We start from the raw sequence: 12738 nt of genomic DNA on the forward strand, positions 1-12738 counted from the left end.
GTAAAAATTCAGATGAAGACCCATCAATGAAGGTGGCAATACCTGAGATGTTCCCGGGTATAGTACATAGGCTGTGCAGATGGCATGTGGTAAATAAAGTGCAGACTAAACTCAATGAGCTGTACGAGCTGCACAAAGAACTGAAAGATGTGTTCAATTCAACCATCAACCATCCACTGACACCAACTGAGTTTGAGAGTGTGTGGGCAGAGATGTTGTCAAGATTCAAACTGCAAGATGACCCGACATTAAGAAGCCTGTACAATATAAGGGAAAGGTGGGTAAAGACATTCTTCAAGCATAAATATTGTGGAAGGATGACATCTACACAACGGAGCGAGAGCACTAACATGATGGTTAAAAACAACTTTGTGAACCACACAACTGTGCTCCATAAATTTGCCAAGCAAATGCTGAAGGTTATCCAAAGGAGGAGAGCGGCCGAGGCCGCAAAGGAATATGGTGGCATGGTGAGTGTGTTTCGCATAGTGCAAATAATTTTACGGTTAGACCATATGCATTCTAACATTTGATATTGATAAATGCAGTGCAGAACAGATGAGAGTGGCTGGGGATTTGTTGATCAGCTACGACAGGTGTATACAAGAAGAGTTTTCGAGCAGGTACAGAGGACAGTGACTTCAGCAACAAGGTACCGAATTGACGATGATCCTGTGGGGAGAAAAAACCACTACCTGGTATCACACACTAGAAGAACAAACAAAATATCATGGGGTCAACATCAATTCAAGGTGTGTGCCGATATTGAATGTCAGAAGTTCACGTGCGAATGTAGGACATGGGAACACACAGGTAACAACAGTTTTGGAAATATAATTGAACAAGATATCTTTTACTGTTGTGATTGGTACCTTTATGCACTTTGACACGTGAAGTGCTTATTCTATTTTAGCTGGTGCAAACATACAAGTGGAGTTGTATGGTTGAGTAAATGATATTTTATAGTTAATATATTAGTTATATACGGTCAAAAAGTGAACCAACAATTGACCTGTTTCCATGTTCATAACCATATTAATAATAACAATGTAACCATACTAAAATCAACCATGTAACGATGTTATAGGAATTATGGTTGCATATACAGTTAAAATATGGTTCCATATTCTTAACAATATTCAAAACATCCATGTAACCATATCAACAGCATCTATAAAACCATATTAAATGATATACGGGTGCATTGCTATATAAAATTATGGTTCTGCATTCTTAACAATATTGCAAACATCCATGTTTTATGGATATATAATTGAACATGATATCTCTTACACAGGTTTGTTCTGCGAACATCTGATTCGAGCATTCATGCAAGCACAGGTGGAGAGTATACTAGGGAGCTATATTCTTAGGAGGTACACCAGGAATGCAAGGATGGAACTTCCATTTGACCGACATGATGAGAGATTGGTTGGACCGGATGGGACAACACAGAAATACCGGCAAACAACGCTGCTAGTGGTTGCAATGGCAATTGTTCGTGCAGGAAGCATGTCAAGATCGGCATACGACAAGGCAATGAAAGATCTGAAAATTCTAAGAGGACATATTGAGAACCTACCAGCAGACATTGGACATTCACAAGGAGAAACAAGTACAATTACCTCAAGACAGGGTTGGGAGCAAACATATAGCAGCCAGGCGACAGATGGCATGTGCACAGAAGAAAATCATGATGAAAACATTCACACTACAACCGTAAATGGAATTATGGAGTCAAGAGCACCACATATAATCAATATGGTCAACCGTGCACCCCCTCCAAAGGCCAAAACCAAGGGACGTAGGGTGGATGAGGGAGAGAAGCGAACACTAGGCGCAAGAGGGCCTAAGAAATGTAACCGAGCTTGCAAGCTTTGTGGAATCACAAATGGACATAATAGAGGAACCTGTCCAGAAAACCCAAAGAACAAGGACAGGATTGCCAAGCTGAATCAAGGTCCGAGAAAGAGGGGGAGGCCAAAGGGTAGCGGGAAGTCAACGGTGGCAGGCGATAAACATAAGGTTTTCCGGTCGCTGGATGAAGATCTGCACGTGCGTAGAGTTTCTGAGAACTATTCTGAAGAAGAATATTCAGTTGGGGATGAGGAAAATGCAACTACAACGGATGAAGATTCAGAATGAATTAATATACTGTTAGCTTGATTGCATTTTAATGGTTATGGAAATATTGAATTTACTGTTGTAACTGTTGCATTAATGCACTTTGGAACGTGAACGTGAAGGTACAATAATAAACGTGGAGTTAAATGAATGCTTCAATCGTCGAATTTATATAGATATTAACAGGGCAATGACATGGAAGTGTAAAATTTGTTATACGGTCGTGAAGTCGGGAGTTTACGGGTATGAAAGAATATTTTTACGGTCACAAATTGAACCAGCACTTATCTTCTATACTGCTGTGACTGTTTCCTTTATGCACTTTGAAAAATGAAGTGATTATTTTTATTTAAAGGTCGATACGGTCGAGGTCCTAACTGTATGCTTCAATTGTGTCATTTTATATACATTATCAAATCACATAAGGGTGCAGAATTTTGTTTTACGGTTGATGAACTGTATGTTTGACGGTTGACAAATATAAATTTTATACGCGTAACGCTGGCACCAGAAAATAAGAGATTAATATAGGTTTTACGGTTACGGAAACTGGTAAATAACGAGTTTGATGATAGGGTTATACGGTCAAAACTTGAGCCATGAAAATGCGTTGATTTCTTATATAGGGCAATCAAATCGGAGTGTAAATTGTATTTTACGGTAGCTAAACCGATATATAATGGGAACAAGAATGTAGTTATACGTTCAAAGCTTGAACCAGGAAAAACAGTACATTACCGAAGTAGTAACTCTTATATGGTATTGTGAATAGGATTTTAAGCCTAAAACTTGACTCCATCAGATTATACGGTTTGGTGAATATAGTTAGCACATATGAGATATAATTGAACAGTAAGAGTAGAACGAAGAATCTTGTATGCAAATTCCGGGCCAAAAACACATAATGATATAAACACAAAAGTGGTTTACAGCTAAGGTCATCGGCTATGCCATTCAACAACTTAACATCGTAACTTGAGTTATTTACAAATAAGGATTATGTGTTCGAACTAAAACGGAACTCCAGATAGCCGGAACCGCTCGATCTCAGGAGGCATATCTTTTATATCGTTCAGAGTGTGAAACAACAAGTAATGGAGCATCTCGGATCGGAGCTCACCAGACTTCTCCTGCATCAAAAATATAGAAATATTGAGAAACCAATGTATTCCTATGAAACCAATGTTAACAAAAAGGAAAAATACTAACGGGCGCAATTGAAGTGCGAAGTGAAGACTCCTCTCCGTCAAAGAACTCTATGAACTTCATAGAGAAGAAGGCGCAGTCATTCCTGTTAACCATTACGGGAGCTTCAGTAAAGGGGACGCGCCTCATGTTTGCAAAAACCTTGAAATCTTTCTTAGAAATCCTCTGAAAAGAATCACTCAAACGCTGCATCATGGTATCACAAAATTCTTTGTCGTGATGTTGTTCCCATTCTGTTCCGATGGATTTGTAGTCAAGGGAGTCAAGTACATCAATGCGAGTGTGCCGGAAGTTTATGCAATAGACAGAGATGTGCTCGCGGTGGCACATCGAGAGGAAAACCTATACGGTTGATCATGTTAATCATGTCAGTATAAATGATTTACTGTTTAGATTGCCTTGCATTGACATGAAGAAATCAACATCTATTATGTCCATTAAACTCACCAGTTTTGCCTTGGACCAATCGGTGGGAGGAAGGTTCTCCCTAACCATGTTGTCTAGCGCGGTAGGGTCAAAGACTATATCATTGCCTTTGTTGAGTTCCTCTGGATTGAGTGCACACTACATGGGAATAAACATTCTATTAGGAAAAAAGTAGATAACAATTGGTTAGCAAAGATGACAAATGACATAATGTACGCACACAAACTCTGGGCGGCATAAAAATCCTGTAACCGTATGATTCTGCCCGGTGCAACTTATCGTCTTCCGCCAAGCATTTAACAAAATACTCCATAAAGAATATATCGGTCATTCGCCCATCTGAGAATGAGTCAGCAATATCTGAACCCGTCCATGCAAATGGGAGGAATTGAATCAAGTAATGGCTATAGAGTAGAAAAATAGAGCCCAGCATGAAGGATACATACATATGAATCAAATATTTATTATAATTTTGTAAATATTTGAATTGGATTATATGTTACCTTTTTAATGGTGAACCTGGGGAGCATAAAAGGTCTCGTAGTTGCATTGCATGATCAACTACAGGGACAGTCCTGCTCTTTCCTGCCTTGAATGGCGACGAGTACATTGGAGGTTTCCGATTCGCTCTCTTGTAATGACGAGGAAGCACATTGTCGGTCGACAATTCGGACGTTTTCGCCTTGTTTGCCGGTGGTGGCAATGGGTTCACCTTAAACTTTTGATTTGGATGCTTTTCCCGGAACATTGCCTCTAGATCATGTATTCTTTCCGGTTTTGCAAAAACATGCTGTGTTGGTGCCTCCTATAGTCCATAGCGAAACCAAGGGAAAAAAAATGTAAATTAGGTAATGCATATGTGACCAGAAGATTATAATTGGTGTTTCCATACATCTACGAAAAGGTACGGTTGCGTGATGAATGTATATACGGTTAACACATGGGATTGGAAAAACATTTCTTGTTCTGTTGTTCTAAATTACGGTTAGTTTCAAAAAAATTTATGGTCACAGATAATCCTATATTACCGTAGATGCTTGGACTGCCTCGTCATTCAAGTATGCATTGAAGTTTCCGTCGATATGTAATTTTGAGATAATCTTGTCAACAGCATCGACAGCATCATCTGTATTGCCGTCCTTGCCTAAAAAAATGAAATTGTTATACGGTACAGTCGAGTAGTGGTAACTGTTGTAATACAAAAAAAATAATAGACAAAGAAGATAGAAATGATTGACACCTTCAGCAGAGCCTTCCTTTGTGGGATTTGCCAAGGTATTAGCAAGTACTTCCTGGTTCAGAACAATTGAAAGGCCAACCGTACGGTCGGAAGCTGCATATTTGGTGCGCATGTGTTATAACCGTAAATTTAAAAATGTGGAGGGGAAAATACATGAGCTGGAAAATGAGATAGCAACTTTGACGAGGAGTAGAATCGTCAGCCATACTTGATTCTATCTGGGGAGGGGTTGGATCATTAAGAAAACTGAAGGCGCCATTAGGGTCAAAAGTATCCTCATTGACATTAGCTTCCGATCGACCAGACTCATGTGGTGGAGATGTAGATGCATGTAGATTGGGGATGACATGAGGCGAGGAATCATTTCCTCCCGGAGACGTGTTAGCACCTGGTGGTGGCGAACGCTGCTGCTCATCATCAGTAACATTAACATCTCCCACATGGTCTCCGGATGCTACACAATTGCAAAACATCACAAATAGGATTTTGGATGAATAAGGTATTTATTATACGGTTAGCACACATACAAAATACATTGTGTGAAGGTGTGTGGGGTTATTCTACATACCTATGTCAGCCTCTTTAGAGAGGTTGGGATTTACAGTTTCAAAATTGCCTTCAGTTTGTGGAGATTGCTGCCCCTCAGCATTATGTGGTGGTTCTTTAACAATTTGGCCATCTGTGACAAAATATATGAAAATGCAAATGTTATGAATAAAAAAAGGGAAGTGTTCAATGAAAAGTAAGAAAATTATGATTGAGATACTGGAGCCTTACTGATAACGTGATACAAAATTGCAAACAGCACAAATAGGATTTTGGATGAATAAGGTATCACGGCTAGCACATATACCAAATACATTATGTGAAGGTGTGTGGGGTTATTCTACACACCTATGTCAGCCTCTTTAGAGAGGTTGGGATTTACAATTTCAAAATTGCCTTCAGTTTGTGCATGTTGCTGCCCCTCAGCAGTATGTGCTGGTTCTGTAACAGTTTGGCCATCTGTGACAAAATATATGAAAATGCAAATGTTATGAATAAAAAATAGGGAAGTGTTCAATGTAAAATAAGAAAAGTATGATTGAGGTCCCGGCCTTCTAAGAGTCGACGAAATTCTTCGGCTAATTGACGCTGATGGGACACTATTGCCTGCTGAGCATCATCAATAACACACATATTCTCGTGTATTTTCTGCTTAGCATCATATACAATTGCCAACTTGGCGCTGATGTAGGAGTCAACTTCTGAAACCATCGTGGAAAATTCTTTCGCTCTGCGGCCAGTAAGAAAAGTTCTGGCACCAGAGAGTAGATCATTCAGAAGCGGAACTTCCGTAGACTTATCTGATGTGCTGCAGTGGCTAGGACCAGCGAAGATAGCTGGATGATGCGATTGGTAGCACGATCCCACCTGACTCATGAACTGTTAAGAAAAATAAAAATATAATGTAGCTGTGAGGTCAAACAGATGGAGGATGATGTAACCATATTAATAATATGAATGTAACCATATTAAAATCAGTATTGTAAACGTGTTTTTCTCTAATACAGCCACAACATGTATGAAGAATTACGGTTGAATATACAGTTAAAATATGGTACCATTTTCTTAACCATATTCAAAGCAACCATGTAACCATATCAACAGCATCCATAAAACCATATTAAAAATATATACGGGTGCATTGACAATAAAATTATGGTTCTAGATTCTTAACCATATAACAACATCCATGTTGCGGAAATTAGAATTAAACTAGATAAATAGTACCTGAGTACCACCATAGACCAATTTTCCATGTCTGTCGGTGAATCTATCATGCATTGTAAGGTGCTCAACCTTGTGTTTGTCAAATAATGCTGCACGAGGGATTGAAATCCTATCGCCTTTGTTCAGCTCGTGATTGAGATTATCCAAATAATATATCTGTTACGCAAAGGAACAGCAAACAAATTAAAAGAAACCAAAGGAAATATTAAAATAAATGTTATGCCGAAATTTGAACTAGGATTTTATTACTTCTAAAGGGTTCAGTGCCTCACCAATAGATATGGGGAACAACCGGATATGGTCGGGTTAATGACTTTACAATCACGACGTTGCCATTGAGAAGCTGCTGCTCTAATGTCCTCAACAACAAGCTTGCACCAATCAACTTCACCAATCTTGCTCATATCCATAGTAAGCCTGACATCGTTGTTCGAAACATCATATGATGATGTCGGGAACAAAAGCCTATTAAACACTATCATGAAGAAACACCTCAATGACAACTCATCCGCAAGGCCCTTGGAAACTTCAAGCTTGAACCTTTCGATCGACAATTTCTCACCAAGCATATCAAACAGATCTTTTTTTGCATTTGTAATCTCCTTGGTCTTGGTAAAGGTGAGCTCTCCACCGCCAATTGGTAAACCAAGAACAATGTGAACTGACTGGGCAGAAATTGGGAGTATTTTATCATGAGATAAAATAAGATTCATGTGAACTATATCAATATGATCCATAAGAAAACAGTAAAGCTCGCGACTCTCGACAGCATCAATTTTGATTTCCAGAAATTTGCCCCATCCAAGACGACGGATTTCTGCCACTTGATCATCAGAAAGTGACCTGATGGCTTCCAAGACATCTTTTGGATTGCATCGAGACATGAGCTTACCCTTTTTACCATCTTTACCCTAAGGTATGCACGAGAACATATCGAATAAGTCCATTGAAAAATGTAACAGTAATTGTATGGTCAGATTAAGGATGTAATTAACAGAATGTTTTGACAATAATTTTTTTACCCTGATGGTCTGTGTCTCAGGATGGGGTGAATGTGGTGAATGTCGAGTCGTAGAAGCCAGCCTCTTCTTCGGAGGGATTACTGGGGATGCTTCGGCGTCCTCAGCGTGATGTTTGCGTGATAACGGAGCCTTACTAATAGCTCTTCTCTTTCTTGGCAATGGGTTAACAAAGTCGCCATCATCTGTTGATTGTTCCTATTCAGTATTGTGGGCCGTGCCAGATTTGTGAGGACCTGGACCAGCTTCCTCAGAATTTGGACATTTTTCTTCATGGGCCTGATGACCAACAACATTCATGTCGTAATAAACCTGGCTGTTCATGAATGCGACACGGGTTGTGCGCTCCGGTATGTGATCAATGCGACGCATCTACGGATAAAAAATGACAATGATGTCAAACTGTAGCAGGTGGGTATTAAAACAATACCCTATGAAAATGTACAAATTTATACATATTCCGGATGGAATGCTCCACATTGCATCTAATATACTAAAGTATGACTTCTGAGAACGAAAATTGGATGATAAACAATAATGAGGTGGGGTAAAACTACCTAATCTGATATAAAATCGTTGTCAGGGGTTGAACAAATCAGCAAAATTTATAAGGCAACAAAACCATACAACTAAAAACTGAGTAGAACCCGAGAATAGATTTTACCTTTGATTGATTATCAATCGGATGCCCAGTGGTAGAGTCCATGGCGCCGCTCGACGGAGGAGAAGCGATGCAGCGGAGCAGGATCACGAACTCACCCTCTACGAGGTGGCGGAGGAGGAAGAAGGCGGCGGCGAAAGGTGATCTAGGCGGCTAGAACGTATGATGAATTGAGGAATTTCCGCCGGAACCCTAGGAACTACAAACGAAGATTGCGCAATGACGAGAAAATAAAAATGGTAACCGTAATGTGGTAAATGGTAAACCACCCCAAACCGCACTAAGCAGATGGCGCGGTTTCCAAAATATTCGGGGAACAATAACAACCCAAAAAAATAATAAAAAAGAAAAATTGAACAATCGTGTTTTAACGCTCTAAACATGATTGAGTAAAAGTTTTAATGTTAAAACATGAATGACAAAACCGACAGGGCAACATTTTTTTTAAATTGTCCTGTCGTGAATAAATAACGTATATACGGTTAAAACAAATGAGTAAATACGAATGGGTAAGGTTATGTGCCGCAAGGGGGACCGTGAAAGAATAAAATATATATGGTTATATTATCTAGTTCAGTACGGTTATGTGCGGGTTCGGTGTCAACATGACTGTCAAAGGTATGTTAGACGTATACGACCATATATAATATAAAATTACGGTTGGGAATCGATACAGTTAATTGCCACGTCGAATCGTTAAATAAGAAAGAAATATACGGTTGAAATATGAATGGAACACGGTTGCGGTTGTTTTGATCTGGTTGTTATATGGTTACGGTTATAAAGATTAAATAATTACGGTAAGGATATAATACATAAACGGTCGTATAACATAAAATTTTATGGTCGTAATAATTGCTGGATTACGATTGCGGGTTGGTTGGCGGGGTTTCGCGAGATTGGTCTGGGTCGGGGGGGGGGGGTGGGGGCGGGGCAACATTTTTTTTAAATTATCCTGTCGTGAATAAATAACGTATATACGGTTAAAACAAATGAGTAAATACGAATGGGTACGGTTATGTGCCGCAAGGGGGACCGTGAAAGAATAAAATATATATGGTTATATTATCTAGTTCAGTACGGTTATATGCGGGTTCGGCGTCAACATGACTGTCAATGGTATGTTACACGTATACGACCATATATAATATAAAATTACGGTTGGGAATCGATACAGTTAATTGCCACGTCGAATCGTTAAATAAGAAAGAAATATACGGTTGAAATATGAATGGAACACGGTTGCGGTTGTTTTGATCTGGTTGCTATATGGTTACGGTTATAAAGATTAAATAATTACGGTAATGATATAATACATAAACGGTCGTATAACATAAAATTTTATGGTCGTAATAATTGCTGGATTACGATTGCGGGTTGGTTGGCGGGGTTTCGCGAGTTTGGTCTGGGTGGGGGGGGGGTGGGGGCGGGGCTCGGGGTGGTTCGGGGCTGGTCTGGGTCGGGGAGGGGGGGAGCGGTGCGACCGGTGCGTTGAATAGCTATTTTTAACGCAGGGAGTAGAATAGAGAATATATATATATATATATATATATATATATATATATATATATATATATATATATATATATATATATATATATATATATATATATATATATATATATATATATATGATGGAAATACGAGTCGTTTAACAACTAACATTTTCAAAAAGTTTTGAACCATAGAATAAAAGCCGGAAACAATAAAACATGACATCATGGTGCATATGCATGCTCAATATTTAGGTTGGAGCTTTCGAGGTGTGACATCATATCATGCTCGTTCTAGTAGTATTGCTATCCCGCAGTTGCCCCAGGTCAAAAGTTTGCGCACCTAGCCACACACATGGACGTTGTTGTCTTGTCTGTGTGTGTCTAACGTTCGCCATGGTATGGCCTAGCACGCATCACCCAGCTCGAAGCGTCCCTACACTAGCCTCCGCTCGCATGACCACCTGACGTGTACCCCATGCATGCACACGCTTGTTTACCCGTGTCCGAGATGCACTGCCGTATCAGGCAACCTAGAAGCGTGCCGAACATGTGTGTAGCAACGCTAGTTGCTAGACCATCAAATTGCACGGGGAAGAGGAGGAGTATGGGAAGCTCGAGGAGCAGAGGAAAGGGTGCACGCATAGATCGAGAAATAGAGAAATAGGGGCATATATGTCTTTTTACAGGTTTTAACAGAGCTAAATTGATAGTGATATATCACAGACAAAATAAGTTATTTAATGACATACAAGGAAATATAATTTATTTAATGGTGAAAACTTATCCGGTGATAAATAGTAGATTTTCTCTTTTTAAAGCTCCATCCCTACCCGTGTATTCCATAAAACTTCTCGAGCCCCTTTTTACAACTTTGCATGTCTGGACCAGTGGGCCCTTTCTTTACAGACCTCTTCCTCCCTCACTGCAGCTTCGGCTGGTCGGCATAGACCAAGCGATAAGCCCGGATAAGCCGCAAGAGATGCCGATGCCGCCGCCGCCGCTCCTGCTGCTCCCGCTCATCCTCCTCGCCGCCGCCTCCGCGGCCAATGACAAGGTCACACCGAGGCCCCCCTTCTCGGCGGCAGACGCCGGCGTCCCTCCCCAGGTGCCGACGCCGTGGCCGGAGCAGTTCCACGCGGTGGTCTTCACCAACCTCACCGAGAGCGGCAGCCGGCTGCAGATGATCGACCTCTACTACGACTGGCCCGGTGGCCGCAATCTCAACCTTATCCGGGATCAGCTCTCTGGCGACCCGCTCTACGACGTCGAGTGGACCAACGGCACCTCCTACATCTTCAACTCCACGTCCTGCCGCACCATCCTGTTCCCCGTGGGCATCCTTCCGCCCGACTGGCTCGCTGCCGGCGCCGTCTACCTCGGCCGCGAGTCTGTCGACGGGTTCGACTGCCACGTGTGGACCAAGGTCGACTTCGTCTGGTACTACGAGGATGTCGCCACCGGCCGCCCCGTACGCTGGAACTTCTTCAATGGTACCACCTGCAAATGAAATTCCATCTAAGAATTCTTTTGCTCTTCGATGCGGCATTGCAATCTTGCAGATTTGCAATCTGATGGTTGCTGTTGCTATGATTTCGCTCTGCACTTTGCAGGGATGCAGTCTAAAGATTCTAAATTTTTCAGCTGGTTTCTTGATACAGCAGTAGTACGATTTTGTTGTGCAGGGATGCAGTCTGAATTTTCCAATTCTTTAGTTTCTTGATCTTGACACTTGACATTGTGCTGTTCTTATTGAAGACTGAATTTCTTCAGCTGTTCGGTATCTGCTTGATGCAGCAGATTGGTAATTTGTGCGCTCTTGTTTCCCAGGGATGCAGCAGCATGTGATGAGCTTTGAGGTGGGGGTAGTGCTAGAGGATTCCAATTGGCAGGCGCCGGCTTACTGCTTCAATGGCCGGGATGCCGCAACGGCCATCGACGATGTCAGTGCAGATGGAGTTGACGGTGAGGACGACAGGGCCGATGTGATGAACAGCCTGATCAGGTTCGCCGGGGCTCCAGCTGCAGCTGCATCATTTGACCAGTGAACTTTCTTGATGCTCGACTGATGAGGGGCTTTCCCAACGGTGATCTATACTTATACTGATCTGTTCTGCTCTGTTAATCACGATGTGCTTCTTGAACCCTGTTGTGATGTGTAGTAACAGTACTTCAGCACTTCGCGACAATTAGATGAGTAGTAGCTGTTACTCTTTTCATCGAGAATGCAAGATCCATGATCAGTAGTAGATTTGTATCTGTCAATTTGGAACGATGGTACTACCTACTGAACTTGAGCTGCTGAATTCTGCTATCTGAGTTGTGATCGCTGAACCGGAATGGTGGATGCAGAATTGAACATCTGGATTCTGGCTGGGAGAGCATGTATATTGGTTGGGTGGGTATGATATGAAGCTGAGCTCCATCACATATGCTAATTTGTACCACGAATCAATCATGAATTCATAACTGAATGAGCTGCTTGCCTATCTGTAGACAGAGCATCATGCCTGAATTGGAGCAACATCAATGAATTGGTGATTCTATTAGTTGGCTAGCCTGGTAGTATCACAGTTTTATTTCGGAAAAATAACGCCGAATCCTGCTACTACGATGATAAATTTTAGAGTCGATTTTATACTAAGCATTACTGAATTATGAATTTGATTATAACAGTACTGATCTCCCAAACACATGGACGTTTTGCTCCATATAAAGCCCATATCTTTATGAGGCCCAGTTTAGGAGCAGGCCCGTAAAAGGCCTGGGCTCCATATGGAAATGAAAATGCGTAAA

At 41.1% G+C, this 12738-nt stretch overlaps 2 protein-coding genes and 1 long non-coding RNA gene across 3 annotated transcripts; 1 reads left to right on the plus strand and 2 right to left on the minus strand.

Moving 5' to 3' along the window:
* Window positions 1–3015: 3015 nt before the first annotated feature.
* Window positions 3016–4855, minus strand: LOC133891530 (uncharacterized). The gene is made up of 6 exons (XM_062332258.1): window positions 4785–4855; window positions 4260–4561; window positions 3977–4160; window positions 3778–3894; window positions 3334–3672; window positions 3016–3254 (listed from the first exon to the last, which is right to left on the minus strand). The coding sequence occupies exons 2-6, from the start codon at window positions 4502–4504 to the stop codon at window positions 3135–3137; spliced, it is 1005 nt and encodes a 334-aa protein (XP_062188242.1). The 5' UTR covers window positions 4505–4561; window positions 4785–4855; the 3' UTR covers window positions 3016–3134.
* A 163-nt stretch (window positions 4856–5018) lies between these two features.
* On the minus strand, window positions 5019–5671 carry LOC133890115 (uncharacterized). Its single transcript, XR_009903998.1, has 3 exons — window positions 5565–5671; window positions 5205–5450; window positions 5019–5089 (listed from the first exon to the last, which is right to left on the minus strand). It is a non-coding gene; the product is annotated as an uncharacterized LOC133890115 (long non-coding RNA).
* A 5176-nt stretch (window positions 5672–10847) lies between these two features.
* Window positions 10848–12437, plus strand: LOC133891451 (uncharacterized protein At4g14100-like). Its single transcript, XM_062332164.1, has 2 exons — window positions 10848–11435; window positions 11773–12437. The coding sequence occupies exons 1-2, from the start codon at window positions 10925–10927 to the stop codon at window positions 11988–11990; spliced, it is 729 nt and encodes a 242-aa protein (XP_062188148.1). The 5' UTR covers window positions 10848–10924; the 3' UTR covers window positions 11991–12437.
* The last annotated feature ends 301 nt before the right edge of the window (window positions 12438–12738 follow it).

The sequence above is a fragment of the Phragmites australis genome, chromosome 14, assembly GCF_958298935.1.
Source record: "Phragmites australis chromosome 14, lpPhrAust1.1, whole genome shotgun sequence".
In the NCBI taxonomy this organism is placed as follows: Eukaryota; Viridiplantae; Streptophyta; class Magnoliopsida; order Poales; family Poaceae; genus Phragmites; species Phragmites australis.

Coding starts and splice junctions, on each gene's coding strand:
- LOC133891530 (XM_062332258.1), bottom strand. CDS start 4,504: ATGTTCCGGGAAAAGCATCCAAATCAAAAGTTTAAGGTGAACCCATTG. Junction 4,161..4,259: donor CCAGGTTCACCATTAAAAAG/GTAACATATAAT, acceptor TCTACTCTATAG/CCATTACTTGATTCAATTCC. Junction 3,895..3,976: donor TTATGCCGCCCAGAGTTTGT/GTGCGTACATTA, acceptor ATTCCCATGTAG/TGTGCACTCAATCCAGAGGA.
- LOC133891451 (XM_062332164.1), top strand. CDS start 10,925: ATGCCGATGCCGCCGCCGCCGCTCCTGCTGCTCCCGCTCATCCTCCTC. Junction 11,436..11,772: donor ACGCTGGAACTTCTTCAATG/GTACCACCTGCA, acceptor CTTGTTTCCCAG/GGATGCAGCAGCATGTGATG.